Here is a 23,987-nt window from a genome sequence, read left to right on the forward strand (position 1 = left end):
CATATGTAGGTTCCTCTAGGGCTGTAGTTGTGCATATTGCATTTTGGGACTGATCTGTTAACAAGATGGCCGCCAGGCAGCCATCTTGGATTTTGATAGTTAAAGATTGTTATCGCTATTTCTTAGAAAGTACTGAAGGGATCTGTCTCAAATTTCATATGTAGGTTCTCCTAGAGCCCTAGTTGTGCATATAGCATTTTGGGACCGATCAGTTAACAAGATGGCCACAAGGCAGCCATCTTGGATTTTGATAGTGAAAGTTTGTTATTGCTATTTCTCAGAAAGTACTGAAGGGATCTGTCTCAAATTTTATATGTAGATTCACCTAGGGCCCTAGTTTTGCTTAATGCGTTTTGGGACCGATCGGTTAACAAGATGGCCGCCAGGTAGCCATCTTGGATTTTGATAGTTAAAGTTTGTTACGGCTATTTCTCAGCTAGTACTGAACGAATCATTCTCAAATATCATATGGAGGCTCCCCTAGGGGTCTAGTTGTGCATATTGCATTTTGGGACCAATCGGTCTACAAGATGGTCACCAGGCAGCCATCTTGGATTTTGATAGTTAAAGTTTGTTATCGCTATTTCTCAGAAAGTCCTGAAGGGATCTGACTAAAATTTCATATGTAGGTTTCCCTAGGGCCCTAGTTGTGCATATTGCATTTTGGGACTTTTGATATAGTTAAAGTTTGTTATCGCTATTTCTCAGAAATTACTGAATGGATCATTCTCAAATTTCATATGTAGGCTCCCCTAGGGCCCTAGTTGTGCATATTGTCTTTTGGGACCGATTGGTTAACAAGATGGCCGCCAGGCAGCAATCTTGGATTTTGATAGTGAAAGTTTGTTATTGCTATTTCTCAGAAAGTACTGAAGGGATCTGTCTCAAATTTTATATGCAGATTCATCTAGGGCCCTAGTTTTGCTTAATGCGTTTTGGGACAGATCAGTTACATGATGGCCGCCAGGTAGCCATCTTGGATTTTGATAGTTAAAGTTTGTTACGGCTATTTCTCAGATAGTACTGAAGGATCATGTCTCAAATTTCATATGGAGGCTCCCCTAGGGGTTTAGTTGTGCATATTGCATTTTGGGACCAATCGGTCAACAAGATGGCCGCCAGGCAGTCATCTTGGATTTTGATAGTTATAGTTTGTTATCGCTATTTCTCAGAAAGTACTGAAGGGATCTGTCTCAAATTTCATATGTAGGTTCCCCTAGGGCCCTAGTTGTGCATATTGTTTTTGATCGGTTAACAAGATGGTCCCGGGTAGCCATCTTGGATTTTGATAGTTAAAGTTTGTTATCGCTATTTCTCAGAAGTACTGAAGGGATCATTCTAAAATTTCATATGTAGGCTCCCCTAGGGCCCTAGTTGTGCATATTGCATTTTGGGACTGATCTGTTAACAAGATGGCCACCAGGCAGCCATCTTTGATTTTGATAGTGAAAGTTTGTTATTGCTATTTCTCAGAAAGTACTGAAGGGATCTGTCTAAAATTTTATATGTAGATTCCCTAGGGCCCTTGTTTTGCTTAATGCGTTTTGGGACCGATCGGTTAACAAGATGGCCGCCAGGTAGCCATCTTGGATTTTGATAGTTAAAGTTTGTTATTGCTATTTCTCAGATAGTACTGAAGGATCATGTCTCAAATTTCATATGTAGGTTCCCCTAGGGCCCTAGTTGTGCATATTGCATTTTGGGACCGATCGATCAACAAGATGGCCACCAAGCAGCCATCTTGGATTTTGATAGTTAAAGTTTGTTATCGCTATTTCTCAGAAAGTACTGAAGGGATCTGTCTCAAATTTCATATGTAGGTTCCCCTAGGGCCCTAGTTGTGCATATTGCATTTTGGGACCGATCGGTCAACAAGATGGCCGCCAGGCAGCCATCTTGGATTTTGATAGTTAAAGTTTGTTATCGCTATTTCTCAGAAAGTACTGAAGGGATCTGTCTCAAATTTCATATGTAGGTTCCCCTAGGGCCCTAGTTGTGCATATTGCATTTTGGGACCGATCAGTTAACAAGATGGCCGCCAGGCAGCCATCTTGGATTTTGATAGTGAAAGTTTGTTATTGCTATTTCTCAGAAAGTACTGAAGGGATCTGTCTCAAATTTTATATGTAGATTCACCTAGGGCCCTAGTTTTGCTTAATGCGTTTTGGGACCGATCGGTTAACAAGATGGCCGCCAGGTAGCCATCTTGGATTTTGATAGTTAAAGTTTGTTACGGCTATTTCTCAGATAGTACTGAACGAATCATTCTCAAATATCATATGGAGGCTCCCCTAGGGGTCTAGTTGTGCATATTGCATTTTGGGACCAATCGGTCTACAAGATGGTCACCAGGCAGCCATCTTGGATTTTGATAGTTAAAGTTTGTTATCGCTATTTCTCAGAAAGTCCTGAAGGGATCTGTCTAAAATTTCATATGTAGGTTTCCCTAGGGCCCTAGTTGTGCATATTGCTTTTGGGCGGTTTACAAGTGCGCCAGACATCTTGGATTTTGATAGTGAAAGTTTGTTATCGCTATTTCTCAGAAAGTACTGAAGGGATCATTCTCAAATTTCATATGTAGGCTCCCCTAGGGCCCTAGTTGTGCATATTGTCTTTAAGGACCGATTGGTTAACAAGATGGCCGCCAGGCAGCAATCTTGGATTTTGATAGTGAAAGTTTGTTATTGCTATTTCTCAGAAAGTACTGAAGGGATCTGTCTCAAATTTTATATGCAGATTCATCTAGGGCCTTAGTTTTGCTTAATGCGTTTTGGGACAGATCAGTGTACATGATGGCCGCCAGGTAGCCATCTTGGATTTTGATAGTTAAAGTTTGTTACGGCTATTTCTCAGATAGTACTGAAGGGATGTCTCAAATTTCATATGGAGGCTCCCCTAGGGGTTTAGTTGTGCATATTGCATTTTGGGACCAATCGGTCAACAAGATGGCCGCCAGGCAGTCATCTTGGATTTTGATAGTTATAGTTTGTTATCGCTATTTCTCAGAAAGTACTGAAGGGATCTGTCTCAAATTTCATATGTAGGTTCCCCTAGGGCCCTAGTTGTGCATATTGCATTTTGGGACGTTTGATAGTTATAGTTTGTTATCGCTATTTCTCAGAATGTGCTGAATGGATCATTCTAAAATTTCATATGTAGGCTCCCCTAGGGCCCTAGTTGTGCATATTGTCTTTTGGGACCAATCGGTTAACAAGATGGCCGCCAGGCAGCAATCTTGGATTTTGATAGTGAAAGTTTGTTATTGCTATTTCTCAGAAAGAACTGAAGGGATCTGTCTAAAATTTTATATGTAGATTCCCCTAGGGCCCTTGTTTTGCATAATGTGTTTTGGGACTGATCGGTTAACAAGGTGGCCCCGTGGTAGCCATCTTGGATTTTGATAGTTAAAGTTTGTTATTGCTATATCTCAGAAAGTACTGAAAGGATCTGTCTCAAATTTCATATGTAGGTTCCCCTAGGGCGCTTGTTTTACATATTGCATTTTGGGACCAATCGGTGAGCAAGATGGCCGCCTGGCAGCCATCTTTGATTTTGACAGTTAAAGTTTGTTACAGCTATTTCTCAGAAAGTACTGAAGCGATCATTCTCAAATTTCATATGTAGGCTCCCCTAGGGCCCTAGTTGTGCATATTGTCTTTTGGGACCGATCGGTTTACAAGATGGCCGCCAGGCAGCCATCTTGGATTTTGATAGTGAAAGTTTGTTATTGCTATTTCTCAGAAAGTACTGAAGGGATCTGTCTCAAATTTCATATGTAGGTTCCCTAGGGCCCTAGTTGTGCATATTGCATTTTGGGACTTTTGATAGTTAAAGTTTGTTATCGCTATTTCTCAGAAAGTACTGAATAGATCATTCTCAAATTTCATATGTAGGCTCCCCTAGGGCCCTAGTTGTGCATATTGTCTTTTGGGACCGATCGGTTTACAAGATGGCCGCCAGGCAGCCATCTTTGATTTTGATAGTGAAAGTTTGTTATTGCTATTTCTCAGAAAGTACTGAAGGGATCTGTCTAAAATTTTATATGTAGATTCCCCTAGGGTCCTTGTTTTGCATAATGTGTTTTGGGACTGATCGGTTAACAAGATGGTCCCGTGGTAGCCATCTTGGATTTTGATAGTTAAAGTTTGTTATTGCTATATCTCAGGAAGTACTGAAGGGATCTGTCTCAAATTTCATATGTATGTTCCCCTAGGGCCCTAGTTGTGCGTATTGCATTTTGGGACTGATCTGTGAACAAGATGGCCACCAAGCAGCCATCTTGGATTTTGATAGTGAAAGTTTGTCATTGCTATTTCTCAGAAAGTACTGAAGGGATCTTTCTCAAATTTTACATGTAGATTCACCTAGGGCCCTAGTTTTGCTTAATGCGTTTAGGGACTGATCGGTTAACCAGATGGCTGCCAGGTAGCCATCTTGGATTTTGATAGTTAAAGTTTGTTATGGCTATTTCTCAGATAGTACTGAACGAATCATTCTCAAATATCATAAGGAGGCTCCCCTAGGGGTCTAGTTGTGCATATTGCATTTTGGGACCAATCGGTCTACAAGATGGCCGCCAGGCAGCCATCTTGGATTTTGATAGTTAAAGTTTGTTATTGCTATTTCTCAGAAAGTCCTGAAGGGATCTGTCTCAAATTTCATATGTAGGTTCCCCTAGGGCCCTAGTTGTGCATATTGCATTTTGGGACTTTTGATATAGTTAAAGTTTGTTATCGCTATTTCTCAGAAATTACTGAATGGATCATTCTCAAATTTCATATGTAGGCTCCCCTAGGGCCCTAGTTGTGCATATTGTCTTTTAGGACCGATTGGTTAACAAGATGGCCGCCAGGCAGCAATCTTGGATTTTGATAGTGAAAGTTTGTTATTGCTATTTCTCAGAAAGTACTGAAGGGATCTGTCTCAAATTTTATATGTAGATTCATCTAGGGCCCTAGTTTTGCTTAATGCGTTTTGGGACAGATCGGTTAACAAGATGGCCGCCAGGTAGCCATCTTGGATTTTGATAGTTAAAGTTTGTTACGGCTATTTCTCAGATAGTACTGAAGGGATGTCTCAAATTTCATATGTAGGTTCCCCTAGGGCCCTAGTTGTGCATATTGCATTTTGGGACGTTTGATAGTTATAGTTTGTTATCGCTATTTCTCAGAAAGTGCTGAATGGATCATTCAAAAATTTCATATGTAGGCTCCCCTAGGGCCCTAGTTGTGCATATAGTCTTTTGGGACCAATCGGTTAACAAGATGGCCGCCAGGCAGCAATCTTGGATTTTGATAGTGAAAGTTTGTTATTGCTATTTCTCAGAAAGAACTGAAGGGATCTGTCTAAAATTTTATATGTAGATTCCCCTAGGGCCCTTGTTTTGCATAATGTGTTTTGGGACTGATCGGTTAACAAGGTGGCCCCGTGGTAGCCATCTTGGATTTTGATAGTTAAAGTTTGTTATTGCTATATCTCAGAAAGTACTGAAAGGATCTGTCTCAAATTTCATATGTAGGTTCCCCTAGGGCGCTTGTTTTACATATTGCATTTTGGGACCAATCGGTGAGCAAGATGGCCGCCTGGCAGCCATCTTTGATTTTGACAGTTAAAGTTTGTTACAGCTATTTCTCAGAAAGTACTGAAGTGATCTGTCTCAAATTTTATAAGTAGTATGTTTGAAAAAGTTTGAAAAGCAGAGAAAAGATCCCTCTTTCCATTGTCAGACATAGATCATTCTTTGGTGGGAGTCAAGATCCCTCTGGGATCTCTTGTTTGGCAAATTTCATTTGTTGTTAATTCCCCTTATCACTGAAAGTTGTGTACTGGTGTATACGAATTAGGGACTGATTGGAAAAATAGTAGAAGACGAGAGATAATAAGATCAAAGCAATTGCTCAAAATAAACCTTCACCCTAAAACATTCAACACATAAAATAAGATTCACAGATTTAAAATTAAATGGAATACATTAAAATAAACTGTGCAATAATTGTGAACAAGAGGCCCATAGTCCTTAACAGTCACCTGAGTTTGAATATATAATGAAACAAATAAAAGACATTTAAACATTATATACTGGGCCTTGAAGTTGGTCAGTGATTTATAAATTTGACTTTTTAGTCTATGAAGAGTATTTGCTTCCATCAAACCTGTGAACTTCGAAGAATATTTTGAAATTTTAATCATTTTGACCCTGTTTGGTCCTGCCCCTCTGGTCCCCAAGGGGGTCATTGAGGACTGATATGGATGTTAAAATGCTAAATCTCAGGCTAATAATTCTAATCAAATTTGACTCATTTTTCCAATGAAAATAATGTTCATAACGTTCATAAATATGTTTTTCCTATATAAACTGAAGTAAACTTGACCCCCTCCCCAAGGGGAAACGTGAGACTCAAGGGTCATATAATTCACAATTTTCATAAAATACCTTAAGACATTTTTATCTATAAAGTGTATTTTATTCTACCATTTCCAGAATTTTAGAAGATTTTTGAAGTTTTAGCAAATTTGACCATTTTTGGCCCCGCCCCTCTCCCCCCAGGGGTTCAGCCAGGACCAATATGGATATAATGTTAAAATGCTATCTCAAGCTAATAATTCTAAGCAAGTTTGACTCGTTCCTATAAGAATTGAGCAAAACGGGCTCATAAATATAAACTATAGTAAACTTGACCCCCTCCCCAGGGGGAAACGCGAGACCCCAGGGTCATATAATTCACAATTTTCGTAAAGGACCATAAAATCTTTCTATATGCAAAGTATTTGATTCTACCGTTTCCAGAATTTCAGAAGAAGATTTTTGAAGTTTTAGCCTATTTTGCCTAAGGCCCCTGGTGGTCAGTCATAGAAAATTTGTTAATAGGATTTAATGACAATCTCATACTGATAATTCTGACAAAATTTGACTCATTTCCTATTCAAATTAAAATAATGCTCAAAAATATGTTTTCCCTATATAAACTATAGTAAACTTAACTCCCTCCCAAGGGGGAAATGAGAGACCCCAGGGTCATATAATTCACAATTTTTGTAAAGGACCTTAAGACCTTTCTATCTATGAAGAGTATTTGATTCTACCACATCTGTGAGTAGAGAAGAAGATTTTTGAAATTTTGCTCAATTTTACCCCTTTTGGCCCCTCCCACAGCCCCTGGGGGGTGGGGATCATTTAATTCACAATTTTGACCTAATGCCTTAGAAGGTTTGTGCAAAATTGTATTGAAATTGCTTGAGCAGTTTTGGAGAAGAAGTCGAAAATGTAGATTGTTTACGGACATATGACGCACGACGGACCAACGCACGCGACGGATGACGACGGACAAAATGTGATTAGAATAGGTCACTTGAGACTTCGTCTCAGGTGACCTAAATATACCAACACGCAGAGATCAACTTTTGCGAATTTACCATGATCGCGAAAATAAATAGCACACAAAAGAAAGTTGGGTTTACAGCAACTTGACTTCTTCACTTCTACATGATAACATGGCCAAGTCTGATATCAATGGTGGAGGTCTGGTGACGCCATTTTCACATAGAGTACTAAGCATAGCAGTCAGTTATATCTTTGAACTGTGGAACCTCTAGTAGAACTACCTACGCAGAAACATAGCAGTCAGTTTTAGTCATACCGCCTCTGGTATATCTCTGTTATATCGATACATAGTACATAGTTTTAGTCATGTTTCAAAACCTTGTTACCTCTGTTATATCGATACATAGTAGATAGTTTTATTCGTGTCTCCACACCTTGGTACCTCTGGTATATCTATAGCAGTCAGCTTTAGTCATGTCTCCAAACCTTGGTACCTCTGTTATATCGATACATAGTAGATAGTTTTAGTCGTGTCTCCAAACCTTGGTACCTCTGTTATATCGATACATAGTAGATAGTTTTATTCGTGTCTCCAAATCTTGGTACCTCTGGTATATCTATAGCAGTCAGCTTTAGTCATGTCTCCAAACCTTGGTACCTCTGTTATATCGATACATAGCAGTCAGTTTTAGTCATGTCTCCAAACCTTGGTACCTCTGGTATATCGATACATAGCTGTCAGTTTTAGTCATGTTTCAAAACCTTGTTACCTCGGTATATCGATACATAGCAGTCAGTTTTAGTCATGTCTCCAAACCTTGGTACCTCTGTTATATCGATACATAGCAGTCAGTTTTAGTCGTGTCTCCAAACCTTGGTACCTCTGTTATATCGATACATAGTAGATAGTTTTAGTCGTGTCTCCAAACCTTGGTACCTCTGTTATATCGATACATAGTAGATAGTTTTATTCGTGTCTCCAAACCTTGGTACCTCTGGTATATTTATAGCAGTCAGCTTTAGTCATGTCTCCAAACCTTGGTACCTCTGGTATATCGATACATAGCAGTCAGTTTTAGTCATGTCTCCAAACCTTGGTACCTCTGTTATATCGATACATAGCAGTCAGTTTTAGTCGTGTCTCCAAACCTTGTTACCTCGGGTATATCGATACATAGTAGATAGTTTTAGTCGTGTCTCCAAGTCTTGGTACCTCTGTTATATCGATACATAGTAGATAGTTTTAGTCGTGTCTCCAAGCCTTGGTACCTCTGTTATATCGATACATAGTAGATAGTGTTAGTCATGTCTCAAAACCTTGATACCTCTATATATATCTATAGCAGTCAGTTTAAGTCATCAAAACCTTGGTACCTCTGGTGTATCTATAGCAGTCAGCTTTAGTCATGTCTCCAAACCTTGGTACCTCTGTTATATCGATACATAGTAGATAGTTTTAGTTGTGTCTCCAAACCTTGGTACCTCTGGTGTATCTATAGCAGTCAGTTTTAGTCATGCCTCCATACCTCAATATCTCTTGTTTATCTAAGCAAAAGTGTATCAGAAATTTTTATTTTCACCTTCACCATATAACTTCAGTCAAAATAAAACAAATCTATGAAATCTTTTATCACCTTTTTATGTAATCTCTTTCCAGTAGCAAGTAAATACATGATTTATGTACAACTCACACCAGTACATTCACTATGACACCATTTAGGTGAATATGAACAATTATCAACCATGTTTCGATAAAAAAAAAGAAAAAAAATAATAAGAGAAGATAAAGTAGACCCAGCAACTTTTTGGATTTTGTATGATGAAATTTGTTTAATGAAAGATGTGTTTAAGTATATATCTTCAGCACTAGCAGTGTTCCGAATTAAAGCATTAAATATCTCAACCTAGAAATTACAAAACAAATTTCCTACTTTTAAATTCTCTGGCTGTAATTTCATTATAGATATCACAGACCTCAATATTCACTATGTTGTTTCACAGTTTAGACATAATATGTAACTGTTTACAGGTGCATACCATAAATAAATAAATTCTTATTATATTATATATACTTTGAAATGAATTGATATTACACAAGATTCAATGTTTGTACAGTAGTTACCATTAACAGTAATAGACAATCTTCTACATGATATTGGTAATGAAAACTCAATCATACATGCCCAGAATGGCCATTCTTCATTCACACTTCAAAAATCTCACAAATGTTAACTATCATTCATGCAATAAAAACTGTTCCCAGCTAAAATGGAAATAATTGCAGCAATCTTTTACACTTCAGGTCCATTGACCTAAACTTTTCATTCCTTATTTCTGTATATCATCATTGTAATCATTGCACATTTAGAGTATGACATTGTTCTAATTGTTCACATATCATTTCACCATAGCTCTTACAGAGTCTGCGGGTTGATTAATACCTAAAATCATAAAGGTAGAATGTTGATATGTTACCACATCCCTCACATGAAGCAATTCTAAAAAGACAAGATACTTCAATATACAGCCGTCTCAAGTGACTAATCTACATGGCCTCTTAACAAATGTTTGGCTGTAGAAGTATACACTAAAGTCTTAATTGGCACTACATTCTTGATGCGTTGTTATCTGGATAAGAGGACATCTTTGAGAATTTCACTAGAAGTGTTTATAGGTGTTGAATGTGCCGTTACTGGCGTGAACACGGCTAGTGTTGGTGACATTGGGGCGGACGACATGAGGATATGGGAATCGTGAGAGGCGGTGCTAGTCCCTGTTTGTGCCCCTGGCATGGCCACGTGTCGAGGAGCTGTGAAGGGGTTATAGGCAGGCTTCTCTTTGTGTCTCTGTACATCCAGAACCATCTCCTCTGCTGGCAGGCGCAAGCTCGGAGGGGGAGGGGACGATTCCTTCTCCAAGAACTTCACAAATAATTCCGAAAAGGACTGTAATAAAACATTGAGATATAAATTGTAAAACAAGAAAAAGTTTAGCCATAGAAACAGTACAGTAGCTTTTCAGATGGAAACATAACAATACACAATTCTTATTCATTTTCTTAAGCATGTTACATAGTGTATTACCAGAATTGAATCTGAAATTTGTTTCAAGATTTACATGTCTAACTTCAATTAGATTGTTAAAATGTGAAACATAATACAAAATTTGAAATTTTAATTTGTATTTTTATTAGAAGAAAACCGCTTTTATCACTACAACTAGAATATGTTATTTTTATGATTTCATAAATAATAATTCAATATCTATTCATCAATTGAGTTCCCTTAGTTTATCTTACCTTATCAGGGTTGTGTCTCTGAGGTGTAGAAACAGGTGAAGTGAGTGGGGAGGGGGAAGAACTCCCACCAAACCTTAGGAAGCCAGGCATCCAGCTCTTATTGACAATAGATATCTGTGAACAGGCATTTATATGACCTTGTAGTTTCATAAATCAAAGCATTGTTGAGTTCCTTTATAATTCCAACATATTCCCAATACCAAAATATACTAAAGGAAAAAGTTCAGCACATATCATATCTTTCTTTAATGTACTGAAGTTTTTTCATTAAGTGTACTTTCAAGCTGAGTTTTCAAATATATATATTGTTTAATATTTTAATCTATAAATGCATGATGTTAAGTTACTATGAAAATGCTATTTTAGAATAAATACCTTTTCGTAGTCAGTAGGCGTGAAACCCAGCACCCCTCCAATCGCCTTGAGGACTTGTTGCTGCTGACCTTTGGGGGTTGTGAAATAACCCAGGAATAGATTCTTTATCACAACCCTGTAGGAAAATAACAGTGGCCACATAAGTTAAATACTAAAAGTAATATAGTAATATTAAAGAGGTCCTCACAGAAATTCTGAATAAAAAGTGTGTACATGTATTAACTAAACTGTAGATTAAACTTGTAATTTTAGAATTGACAAAAGATGAAATTTTGTTAAAACATGTTATAGTTGTGATAAGCTACTTACTTTTCAACTTTAGACTCTCGTACAGTTCGCAGTTCTGAAATCTGGTCTTCTGCAGCCTTTAGTGCTGTCTCGCGCAACTGGACTGTAAATGTCATACAAGAGATCAAATTAATGCAATGTTTGCTAAACTTGGATTACTTTCCAAACTACATTGAATGGTAAACTGTTCATAGCAATGATTGAAGTAACTAGTTTGTTATTCTCATCATAATTACATTCCCTTATCACATATCAATATCTTCATATTATGTAATAGTAATAACTGTACTAGTATGAAGTTATCATAGACATTTTAGAATTATAGTTACCAGGTATACGAGTAATTCACGAAGTTTGAAACAAATCTACAAGAGATCTGAACTATTTTCATGATGACTATTGATACAATAATTTACATTCTTAAATACCAAACATTTCAAAGTGCAGATCTTTATGATACATGTAATGGTAATCATATAAAGGGCATAGCCTATGACACCCCTCTTCCTAACATTCTTCCTATAATAACCAAGTGGAATTCATTCCACAACCAAAATACAAATGTACTAATATAACATTCCAAGTTGATATGTAAGTCATGTACAGATCTGTAAATATCATTCAACTCCCTTTTGTTGTTGTTCAGGTTGGAGGCATTCTGATGTGCTGGAGCTACAAACTAAGAATACCACAAAAGGTACTGATACGTGCAATCCTCAGTACCTGATGTAATACTCACAGATGGTACTCCTTCATGCTCATGCTCAAAACTCTCGGGCACACGGCAACAGCGAAATGCAAAAACTCTCTTGTTATGTTGCTAGGAGCTATATACTACAGCGGGATGTCACTTCTAATGGAAAGGTGGACCCCTCAACAGGTTTAAACAGCCATTCACACAATGCAATCAGGCAAAAACAAAATATCACCCAACGCTATATTCTAGTAACATTATATACAAACACAGTACTGCCCAACACTACCTTCTTCTAACATATTTAAATACTAAAGATAATAAAACAAAATCCTGAAATAAAATTCCTGATATATATATTAAATATACCCAAGTAGACAAAGATGAAAAAATATGAAAATGAAAAACCAGAAGCACCTGTTCCCCAATCATGTGACATGCTGGTTACCATGGATACTGTAGGTGAAGTACAGCATGCTGAGTTACAGTGTTAAGTGTCCCGTGTTATTCTGTATTAGTGCACATTACCAGACGCTGGGTGAACCCGGAAGTATTTGTGTAGTCTCGGCTGGTAACTTGAGGCCTAAAGTTTCACTCAGAATTACCAGCTGAGATTAGACAAACACCAACATTATTGGCAGCTGCAAGGCAGGACAAGAAATCAACGCAGAAACCATGCACTAGTTCAATCACAGAGTCACCAGATCGCCGCGCTCGGCAATTCTCTCAGAGAAGCTCGCAATACTATCGCTGTTCTAATTAGCCTATCCATTCTACACTGGTAATCCAGATTTATTTTTGTATCTTTTTTCTTTTAAATTTCAGATTTGTCTATGATGATAAAATTAACCAAACATGAAGACATGAAACGATACAAGTTTACAAGTTTACTAAAAATACAAGTTCATATAGATTCAATTATATGTATATAATATATGGTTCTCTGTTTATTAGTCTGCTCTTGTAAATACACAGAAAGCATTTGCAGAATTGTATTACAGTAAGTGCAGAAGCAGAAACATGCATTAGTTCTATACTTAGTAAAAATAAATAATATTAATAGCCCAATTACATTTTTGTTCTTAAAACAAAATGAAAGTGGGTTTTAAAGATATACTATGAAAAAGATAATAGTTTTTAATCATCTTATTTTTGCATGTTTATATTTTTTTATTATCATTTTTATGCCCTCGTAAGATTATATTGTAAAAACCTCGTAAAGATAATCTAATAATTAATAGAACAAACTTATAATTAATATAAATTTAATCAAAGTACTGAATTTTGAATTTTAATTAAAGCTTTAATGTAAATGTGAATGACATTTTATTATATATAGAGAGTAAATCTTTAAGCAAGCTCTATCTACAAGCAAATTATTGTGCCAGCCTAGACACACTAAGCGACTACAGGGAGGGATATAAGACCAATGCCGTTCTGCCCTGGACCGATGCCCAACTGTTTGGGTAATATCTGCCAGCATCCTGAGCGGTGCTGCGATCATCTCAGGATTACCAGCTGATATTAGACAACCAACTGGTCGTGTCAATCTCCTCAACATTATCAAACAAGCCAAACAGATTTCCTACTAGACAAAGCAAGATTTGGGAATTTCAAAAACAAAAAGCATATGCTATTTTCTCAAAAGGTTTTTCTTTGAAAGAAGCAGAAGGCAGAAAGTAGCAAAATTCAAAATTGGAAAATCAAACATAAGCGAGGAGAAGAGTAAAGCACACTCTTTGTTTCAATAGAAAACAACACTTGGTATGGACAGGGCAGTCAGCAGGTCTGGGACGGGAGGATAGATGTTTATATTGCAGGAAAATATTATGGCCTCAATATTTTATGTTTATATAGAAAAGCATAAAGGGTTTTGCTATACACTTGTTTTATTTTATACATGTACAGTATTATCATTTAGTACAATAATTATGATATAATAGGGGAATGAAATACATGTGTATAACTTGGTGGTAAAAAGTAGCTTTCCTAGATCTTGGTCTATTATCAGTATGACTTTGCTACTTATATATGATGCATGCCTAGCTTAACATATACAACCATTACAAAGTTGTGTTTTTTTCTCCATTCCAACATGTCTATACAGCATATTCTACATAATCATGAAAGTTAAGCTTTAACCATACTGTAAGTTTCTTGTGCTTGGAGCAATACAGTTTGGCCTGGCTAAACCAAGTTGTCTTATTTTAATCTTTATCAGTATAAATTTCATCTATATCTTTATTCTCTCTGATATGACAGCAGTAAAACCTGCTTCTTCTAATAAATCATGTTTATTGTTCTAGACTAGACACATTTCTAAAGGCCTTCATACTATAACAATTCTGTTCTACTTCATTTAAATACTGTACGTAAGTAGCTTTTTGAAGATTTATAGATGAATCAACTCCTTTTGAACTTTATATAAATTTCATTTTTAGCAACATACTGGTTTAGACAGGTTTCACTGTATATCATTGCTTTCTATCAATGCTATGATATATTTATAACAACACTTGCAGCAATGCTAACTTTGTTGATTACAGCCAATGAGATTGCTTGATACATTGCCTACACCCAATGACATTGCCCGTAACAGTGCTATGTGCTGAAGTGTTAGAGAGGTTAGTAGTGGACGCCTTACCTTCCTCCTTTAAGGCTGCCAGAGCCTCTTCCTTCCTGTCCAGCTGTTCCATCAGACGGGCTGCAGCTTCCAGTCCATCCTCTGCCTCCGAAAGACTTTCCTACAAAAGAGGATCTTATGTTTTCTCTTGTTTTGTAAAATAACTATTAGTTAATTGGACAAGACCCTTGGTTCTGTCTTCTCATGGTTACCAAGAAAAAGATAAGGTTAGTTTGATCCATATGAGTTTGAATATAGGTCAATTATTTGAACAAACTTGACAGCCCCTTTACCTAAGTATCTTATTATTTCTTGACGTTTTGTTTAATGAGAAAATGTTTAGCAGGAATATTAATATAATATTATTGTATGAGCCTATAAGAATCCTTTCAGAATCTATCTTTTAATACATAACCCATACCTTGGTCTGAACTAGCTCTTTCTGTAACTGTTCCATAGAAGTCTGTAGTGAAGAATTTTCCCTTTTGTAACGCTCAACCTCTGTGGCCACTAAGGCATCTTTTTCTGTAAAATTAAAAACAATTATATCAAACAAAGTGCCATAGAACTACACTCACATAGAATTATTGTCACAATGATATAGAAAAATATACAAAAATGACGATCTACCATAATTTAGCAGAAATAGTGCAGTTTTGCATTATAAAGCACAATAAATGACAAACCTTGCTGGAACTGCTCCAGGACCATCTGTAGATTGGCGAGAGACATGCTGTATTGCTGACACTGGTCCTGGAGGGAGGAGATCTGTAGGTAGGCCTGGTCCCTCTGTGTGGATGCTGACATTAGCTGCTGGTGGAGACTCTCCACTTGTAGACTCGCCTGTTGGCTGATAGAACAAGGCAAATAGTTTAATATTTAACCTAGCAGTGATTTTGTGTTTGAACATGTTAATATTTCAACATTAACTTTCCTTATAACTATTCGTAAGCATTAGCACTTTTTTAACCATAAACACAGAAATACCAGGTAAACACAAGAGAAAATTTTACAGAAACAAGAATCTAACCTTGCATTCTCTACAGCTGATGATGATGATAAAAGTGACTCCTCTGCAACCGCTAGTCGATTTCTCAGATCTTTCTCCCTCTCCTCAGCATCTAGAGCCTCCTTTGTGTAACTTTCTTCTACCTATAACAGTAAATGAAGTTGTTGAGTGATTTGGTAATCATAATATAACAAAGAATATCAAAATAAAATACAAAGACATTATTACCATTAAATATTGATTGAGAAAGGTTTGTCAGACAAAATGTATTTTATTCATTCATTACCTGTATCAAGTGGGCCTTGAGTCGATCAAGCTCCCGTGAACTTTTCGCTTCTCTTTCCTTCTGTGATGCAACCTAGCAAACAATAATTCAAATTAATAGTCATTCTTGTACCTATTTAAAATATCTAACCATATCATGCATGCTAGCAATTAACATTACTGAAAGCCAGTTTGTCTAAAAATTTGTCTAAAAATATGTTAAAGATATTGTGAATACATGTATATGGATCCCATATTTTTTCACATGCCGTATACCAGTTAGTGATATTAAGTGTACATGTATTAGTAGTGTCAGTGTTAGTGTGGTGATTGTGTTCATTATATTTGTAAACATATGGCCATTTCCATTTTATAACACACAAGTCTAAGCTCTTCATGCAATCTGAAACCGCTTCACTGTTCTTATTATAATCCTGTTGCACACATTATTGGCTTACCTCCCTTTGTAGCTGGAGTATAGCTTGCTGGTGCTGTGATACCACCATCATTGCTTGGTCACGTTCAGTCTGCAGCTGTCTGGCCTGTGTCAGTATGGTCTCATTCTCTTGTATCAGGCGGTCCACCTGTTCCTGTTGGTCCGTACCTTTCTGTTGATCCTGGACAATAGCCGTCAGAGTCTGACTCTTTTCCTCAAGACTCTTTAACTCGAAATCCTTTTGCTGAAGTGATAATGTTAACTGACTATAAGCATCCTTCAGTTGCTGGATCTGAGCTGCTTGTTCACCAGAGTTTTGTTGGTAAGATAACTTCTGTGAGTTGATATCCTCAAGCTCAGTTTGTAGACCCTGGATCCGGAATGTCAGACTGTCCTGCTGTTTACGGAGTGCACTGATTTCTGTATCCTTGCAGACAACATTTTCTTTCCACTCCACACATTGTTGATGCAGTGTCTGTAGTTTGCTGTCTCTATCTTTTACTACCTCCAACATCTCCTGATGTTTTTCCTGTAGAGACTTCACCTCCTCTACACGACTGTTATACGATGACAGATCTACTGTTTCTGATGCATTTGACCGCTGCAGCAACTCACCATGCTTCACCTCAAGTTCTGTATATTTTTGCTTATAGTTTATTAACTCATTCTGAATCTTAAGCAAGGCCTGTTTCTTGTCTTCAAATTGAGGTTTGAGTTTGTCAAAGTCCTGTTGGATCTGAGAATATTTTTCTGACTCTGAGTTCATGATGCCAGTAAGGCGCTGTATCTCGTTGTGATAAGCCAGACTCTCCTGATGTTTTTGGTTTAGGAATGTGACCATTTGTTCCCTCTCTGTCTGGAGGGCAGTCAGTTGCTTTGTTAAATTATCTTTGTCTTGCATCAGGTTGCTGACCTCCATACCCCCTCCAGAGGACGACTCCTGCAGAACCTGCAGTAGAGTCTGGTTCTTCTGTGTTAGAGCCTCTACCTCTAAATCTTTATCCCTAACAAGCCGTGATAAATTCTGCAGAGCCTCCTTATGCATGTCCTCTAGAGGACTGTCTTTCTTTTGTTTTAATTCTTGGTTATCACTTGTTAACTTGTCGAGAGCAACTTTTTCTGCTGATATGATATTCATCAGCCGATGAACTTCACTCTTTTGGTTACTACATTCCCGTGATTTCTCATTCATAACTGCTAGAATCTGCTCTCTTTCCATCTTCAGAGCTCTCACCTCATTTTCAAGCCTATGAACATCCATGACATTGTGCTCGCCCTTGGATGCTTTCGTGTCCATCATTTTCAGTAAGGAGCTATTGTTGACTTGCAGCTCTCTGATCACTTTGTCCTTCTCTTGTATGACCTGTTGTAGTTGTTCCATTTCCTCCACTACATTACTCTCCTCTCCGAACCAATCCTCGTCGCTAGTATTACCATTTTGCATTGTCACTGACTGGGCAGAGGATTTAACCATAATGTCCTCGTTGACCTCTGTCTCACTCTTATCAGGATAATCCTGGCCTACTTGTGTCTTGTAGTTTTCTATGGATGATGATTCATTTATTTGCTTACTAAGTCGACTAATTTCTAAATCTTTTTCCATTAATGAATCCTGAAGTTCCCTGATCTTGTCGTCTCGAGAAGAAATAGTCTGCCTAAACGTATTTAGATCTTCCTCCATCTGTGCTATTTCTTCACGTGTAAATGCTGATTCATTTTCCACAAAACTTGTGACTTTGACTTGATTCTGGTACTCGGCTACCTCGGATTCTAACTCTATTACTCTCTGTTTGGTTGTGTTGAGTTCAGATTCCAAGTCTGTAACCACATCCAGCATACTAGAGTCTTTAGACTGTTTATACTCCTGCATCTCTGCCCTAAGGCCACTGTTTTCCTCCTGAAGGGACTGTACTTCCCCCTCCAGGTTAACAAGATTCCTCAACTCTAACTCCTGTTCCCTGATTTTGGATATAGAGGCGACCTGCTCCTCCTCTAGTTGTGCTTTCTCCTGCATGAGGGTTGTAATGTTATCTTGTTTCTCCTTAAGGAGGTCAGATTGCTGATTTTGCTTTTCCAATGCTGACTCCATTTTACCCCTGAGGTCATCAGTTTCACTTCTGAGTCGCTCCTCTTTACCTTTAAGTTCTGTAATCTCCACATCTTTGATGTGACAGGCCTCCATAAGACGTTGATGCTCTGCTCCTACAGAGGTCGAGTTCTGATCATGCTCTTTTTTGAGTTCCTCTACGTATTCTTCTAATTTTTTTACCTTACCCTCAAGTGAGTTTGTAGTTATGTTAAAGGAATTACCATCATTTTCCCTCTCTGTTTGAATAACATCTATTTTCTTTTCTAACTCTTTAACCTTCTCCGAATATTCTGAAATTTCAATGTCAAAACGATCTCTATCTTCAGATAACTGTTGTTTATAGTTTGAACGAAGTTTATTGGATTCCTCTAAATTAGTTTTTAACTCTTGAATATGAAGTTGAAGATTTTCTTTTCCACTTTCATTTTCCTTTAGTTTTTGTTTGTATGTTTCAATATTTATTCTAAGAGTAGCTATTTCCTCATCTGTTACTCTCAGGCGCTCCCTCAGAATGTCCGATTCTGAACTCCCTGCAGCCTCTTTCTGGAGTGAATCATAAGATTGTTGTAAAGAGTAAAGTTTGACCTCTAAATCACTTTTCGTAGTTTGTAGCTCTGTTTTGGACTCTCTTACAGCCTTCAGTTTATCAACTTTTTCAAAAACAGTTTCCTCACTTTTCTTGAGACGATCCTTCAAGTCCTTGATGTCCATGTGAAGGTCATTCACTGCTAATGCACCACTTTGTAATTTCTGTTTCATTTCTTTTATTTCATCGTCTTTTTTATCACAGATTTGCTGAAGATCAGTCAAGGACTGTTTTAACTTCTTCACATCATTTTCAAGAGTCAAGTTTTTATCTTTAAGATCGCCAAGATCTAAATCTGACACATCCGACTGATTGTCCATACCCTCCCACTCCCTGAGGGACACTAACTGCTGTTGAAGGCTGGATATCTGCTCTTCCTTCTCCTGTGTCTGCCATTGAGCTTCTTCCAGCTGGTCCTCTAACCTCTGAACCATCTCTTCTTTCTCCTGTACCTGACCTCGCATTTCTTTGACCAATTCAATGAGATCATCCTTTGCTTGAGTTAAATTCTGAACTTCTTCCAATGAACTCTGCCCTTTGACCTCTGACTGACCACTGACATTGTCCAACTGTTGCTGAAGTCCTTGGTTTTTCCTCTCACTTTCTTCCAGCTTATGTTTTATTTCCCCTAACTGCTGTGTGAGATTGTTCACCTCCTCTGCAGCACTGTTGCCTTGGGTACGGGCCTGTTCCAGCTGTTTGACCAGGTCATCACGGATACGAATCAGCTGATCCATGGCCTCTTGGTTCTGGGCATCCAGTTCTTCCAGGCCAGTTTCAAGTTCAATTTTTTCTGTCTGAGCTTCAGCCAACTGACCTGTCTTTTCCTGGAGTTCAGTCTTGAGAAGTGACACCTCACAAAGACTGGCGTCTAGTTGCTCTTGAATGGCAGCCACACTAGCTCTGGTCTTCTTTGTCTCTGCCAGACTTTCCTCTAGGGCATTTTTATCCTGCTGCAGCTGCCGTAGATTGTTTTGTAGATGTGACACCTGGTCTACACTAGTGTTGAGCTGCTGTTCAGCAGTCTTTACCTCCTCTGCCTGCTGTTGATACTGAAGTGTTAGGTCCTGAATGTGAGCCTCCAGGCTTTCCTTCTCCACAGTCATCTCTGCTATCTGGTCATTTCTAGCTGTTATCACTTTCTCCATGGCGACCAGTTCATCTGGAAAACATGTGATAACTTAACAATGTATAAAAACCATAAAAGACTTTTCTAGCTTTCCTGTTTCTAATTAAGTACAATAACTGTAAGATATTTTTCTAGCTTTCCTTTTTCTAATGAAGATGTTTGTATACAAGTATTCTCTGTTTTAATTTCTTTTCTTCACTCTATCTCTTTTTGAAATAAATTCCTGTGATAAGTATTAACTAGAACTAAAACTAACAACTGTTTTCAGTTTCTTTTGAATGTAACATTTTCCTTTTTTCACATAGAGGTTTTTTTCCACAATATATATTTATTTATTTTATTATATAAAAAAAAAAGAGAATTTTTTAGATAATTTGTTCCTTACCTGATTTTGCACTGCTTTTATCCTCAGATTCAGCCTGATATTGAGCCTGAAATAAATGAAACTAAATTACCAACCCTGCATGTTAACCTATAATTGTTAGTAGGATATACTGCACACCTGAAGTATATTTGGCAGCTAGTGAAAGTTGGAGTGCTGTTTTTGTAAAATACAATATGGCTTTCCATTTTAACAATATTTGTCAAGTTATCAAAAGAAAATTATAATAATGAATGAAGAAGAATAAAGAAATATAATAGAGTTTTTTGAATGGTTATTTCCAAATGGATGTAATTATTTGTTAATTATTATTACAAGTTAAAACATTTTTGCCTGAAAATCAATTTAGAAGTCAATAAGGTAAATGGGAAAGGTGAATGGAAGACAAAGTAGACAAGGTTCACAATTTTGACATTCCATGACGAGACAAAAAAATAAAAAAAATAAAATACCATCACTAGCATTACAGGACCGAGGTTAGAAGGAAGCAATTCTTTTTTTGATAATGCTCTTTGTTATTGAAAAAATGGTTATCTTAATTTCCAAATATCTATAAAGAATACCCCCAGTTCGAATGCAATAAAAAGAGACAGGTAGAAATAGACAGAAGTTAGTCATTTTATAATGAAACAGAACAGCTAGTAACCTTTTCTGAGATTAAGAGATCTCTCTCATATTCCAGCTGTGCATTAGCCTGGGTAAGTAGCTCCACTTTATGACTAAATGACTCAAGCTCCATGCCAAGGTCAAGCGAGTTATTATCAAAGTCGGAGTCACTATCTACGGGGTCAGAGAGCGAAGTGTTCTCCACACTCTACAAACGTGCAAGCATGATATTATTACCCCACTCCAAATGTTAATGTAGCACTACATTCCATATATGTTATGTAAGTTAAGTTATTCAATTCAAAATTATGTTAGTATCAAATCAAAACTGAACGTGAATAACATAATTAATCAAATATGTACAGACGTCAAAAAAAAAAAAAAAAAAAATGAAAAGGAGATGAATGAATGCTTTATAGAAATCTATTATGACTCACAAGGCAAGAAATTGATGTTTTAATTGAAAATAATAAAAAAAGGGGGACCAAGATGAGTTAAAAATGAATTTAATAAATTTTTCTTATAATCATGTATCAGACGATTCTGTCTGTGATCACACATAATAGCAAGGCTTGTTTTTGACATCAACATTTATATAGGATGTGTAGTTGTTCTAAAGTTTGAAAACAGGACTGTAGATTCTAATTCATTAGAAATGTAAAGTACAACTATTGACTAGGTCAACTACAAAAATAAAATTTAAGCTAGTATATACTGGTATATAGCCATGCAGTTATAAATTATGCTATACACAGACAAAGCAGTATACAAACAAGGTACAAACCTCATTTTCAGCCTCTGAGAACCTTCTGCCTTGCCTTTCTGCCTCAGCTAAGCCCTTAAATTGTATATCAAAACATTAGAATGGAAGAACTGTAAAATAGTTTATAACTCTATGTAAAAAATGTTTGTGACTTAAGAACAATTTACATACATATATATCCTAATATGTTATGTAAATATGAATGCCACAATATTCCTGTTTCTTTTTTTCTAAAATGCTTTGAATGTATAAATAATAATATGGCGCAGCAACACCAACCTATGAAGCTTACCTTTTGAGCATTCAGAATATTGATAGAATTTTCCTTGTCTCGCAGTTCTTCCCTCAGCTCCATCAACACACCCTCAAGAGCCTCTTTTTCTGACTGCCAGTCAGACCTAACCACCTCAAACTGCTCAATGTCCAGTTCATGTTGACTTATCTGCTTCTGCAGCAAGGCTACCTGTTCGTCTAGCTGTTTGTTACGCTGTGAAAGCTCGGACATTTCTGATGTAATGGAAAGCTGATCTTGTTCTGAAGAGGACTGCACACCACTGTCCAATCTTTGTCGCTCCACACTCACGGTCTGTAACGCTTTCTCTAACAGAGTTATCTGTTCTTGTTGTTCTACTGCTTTCTTCTTCAGAAGCAAGTTTTCCTGTTCAATGGTGTCAATTATACCTGACAGAAAATGGAATTCCATATAGCATAAAAGTTTTACACTGATAAAGTAGTCTAATGAAAGTCAGATGAAATCCATATTTTCTTCATATCTGTACATTACAAAACTTGATAGGTGAAAGGTACTGGTAATTTAATTTCCAGCACAAGTTTAACAAATTCAGTTTTGCTGAAGCTGGCAGCATATTATTGTACATATATGTGTTCTACCTGCAGTAAGAGTTTGGTGTTCAGAGCTTCCCAATTCTGATAACATCTCACTGGTTTCCGTGGTAACTGCCTCTTGTTCCTCTTGAAGTACAGCCACAGAGTCTTTCAGATTTCGCTGCTATAAACCAAGCAGACCATTTATTACCAATTAAATATTTCATAAATAAGGAAATCAAAATTAATGGTTACACAGTATACATTTATCACCTGTACATTCACTTAGTATTCTTCCATTCCAACATTCCACTCTCTGTTCCACACAGATTTTCACAGCATTTTGTCACATGGAGATAGGGCAATATGTTGTGGCATGGTTACCACTGTCTTTTATCTCAAATGCTAAGATCACTTTAGAATGCCAAGCAGGTCAAAGTGAAATCAACCTTTGTGGGAAACCCATTTATTCTCTAAAAGCTTTGGACTGTCCATCGTAACAGGACATAGTTACTACTACTGGAGCAAAAGCAATTCAGAACACGCACATCAAAATGAAACCATCATCCAACTCAATATAGTTATACAGAGACTTCTGAAGACATTCAAAGCTAAAAAGGCAAAGTGTTCTTGAAAAGCAAGAATTTTGTTCTCGATCGACAACATCCACCATAACTGTATTGACTAGAATGACAGGTCTGGAATGTCCAGCCTACTGTATCCTGGTTATTGTACATGGACAGGAGTGCTAACCTTATTACTAGTCTGTATGATCTGATTGACCAACTCCTGTTTTTCCTTGGCCACTCTCTGTCTGTGTGTCCTTGCCTCAGAGCCAATCACTCGCCTCACTTCCTGTAGGTCTCCTAGCAACTCTAGTGCCTGGGCCTAGCAGTGTAGAACATTGTACTGTACCCAGAAATCTATCACTATCTTTTTAACTTCATAAACAAGTATATTAAGGAACACATTTGAAAGATTGAATTCTTATCTAGTTTTAACCTCTGGTTATTTTTTTTTTCTTTCATAAAGACATTTTTCTTCAAATTTGTTGAAAGTCCCTAAAATAAGCATTAATGTGCTGATACATAGAAAAAGCTAAGCTTTATAGCATAAAGTGATTCCCAAGCTAACTTTTTTGTTGATCGATTTTTCAGGAAAAAAAATCATAAATGTATTCACTTTTAAAACCACATCCAAAGTAAAAATGCTCCATGTCAAGCAAGAACTGAAAAACGTGCAGCAAAGGCCTTGAAAGTTAAATTGCTCCATAGGGTCAAGTAAATATGACATTCTATA

General features: G+C 37.1%; 1 protein-coding gene across 5 annotated transcripts in view; it reads right to left on the reverse strand.

Moving 5' to 3' along the window:
* Positions 1-8,944: 8,944 nt before the first annotated feature.
* Positions 8,945-23,987, reverse strand: part of LOC138318731 (thyroid receptor-interacting protein 11-like) — a 40,809-nt gene continuing 25,766 nt past the window's right edge. For 2 of the 5 annotated variants that reach the window (XM_069261374.1, XM_069261373.1), the window contains exons 11-26: positions 23,442-23,576; positions 22,755-22,872; positions 22,156-22,544; positions 21,885-21,938; positions 21,141-21,308; positions 20,498-20,543; positions 16,331-20,145; positions 15,895-15,966; positions 15,630-15,751; positions 15,286-15,449; positions 15,021-15,124; positions 14,621-14,720; positions 11,304-11,385; positions 10,995-11,109; positions 10,620-10,733; positions 8,945-10,266 (exon numbers count right to left, since the gene is read on the reverse strand). In XM_069261374.1, coding sequence (XP_069117475.1) covers positions 9,946-10,266; positions 10,620-10,733; positions 10,995-11,109; positions 11,304-11,385; positions 14,621-14,720; positions 15,021-15,124; positions 15,286-15,449; positions 15,630-15,751; positions 15,895-15,966; positions 16,331-20,145; positions 20,498-20,543; positions 21,141-21,308; positions 21,885-21,938; positions 22,156-22,544; positions 22,755-22,872; positions 23,442-23,576 — 5,919 coding nt within the window. In that variant the 3' untranslated portion in view covers positions 8,945-9,945. The remainder of the gene's footprint in view (positions 10,267-10,619; positions 10,734-10,994; positions 11,110-11,303; positions 11,386-14,620; positions 14,721-15,020; positions 15,125-15,285; positions 15,450-15,629; positions 15,752-15,894; positions 15,967-16,330; positions 20,146-20,497; positions 20,544-21,140; positions 21,309-21,884; positions 21,939-22,155; positions 22,545-22,754; positions 22,873-23,441; positions 23,577-23,987) is intronic. The other 3 variants (XM_069261375.1, XM_069261378.1, XM_069261376.1) reach the window with 2 other exon arrangements.

The sequence above is a fragment of the Argopecten irradians genome, chromosome 3, assembly GCF_041381155.1.
Source record: "Argopecten irradians isolate NY chromosome 3, Ai_NY, whole genome shotgun sequence".
Classification (NCBI taxonomy): domain Eukaryota; kingdom Metazoa; phylum Mollusca; class Bivalvia; order Pectinida; family Pectinidae; genus Argopecten; species Argopecten irradians.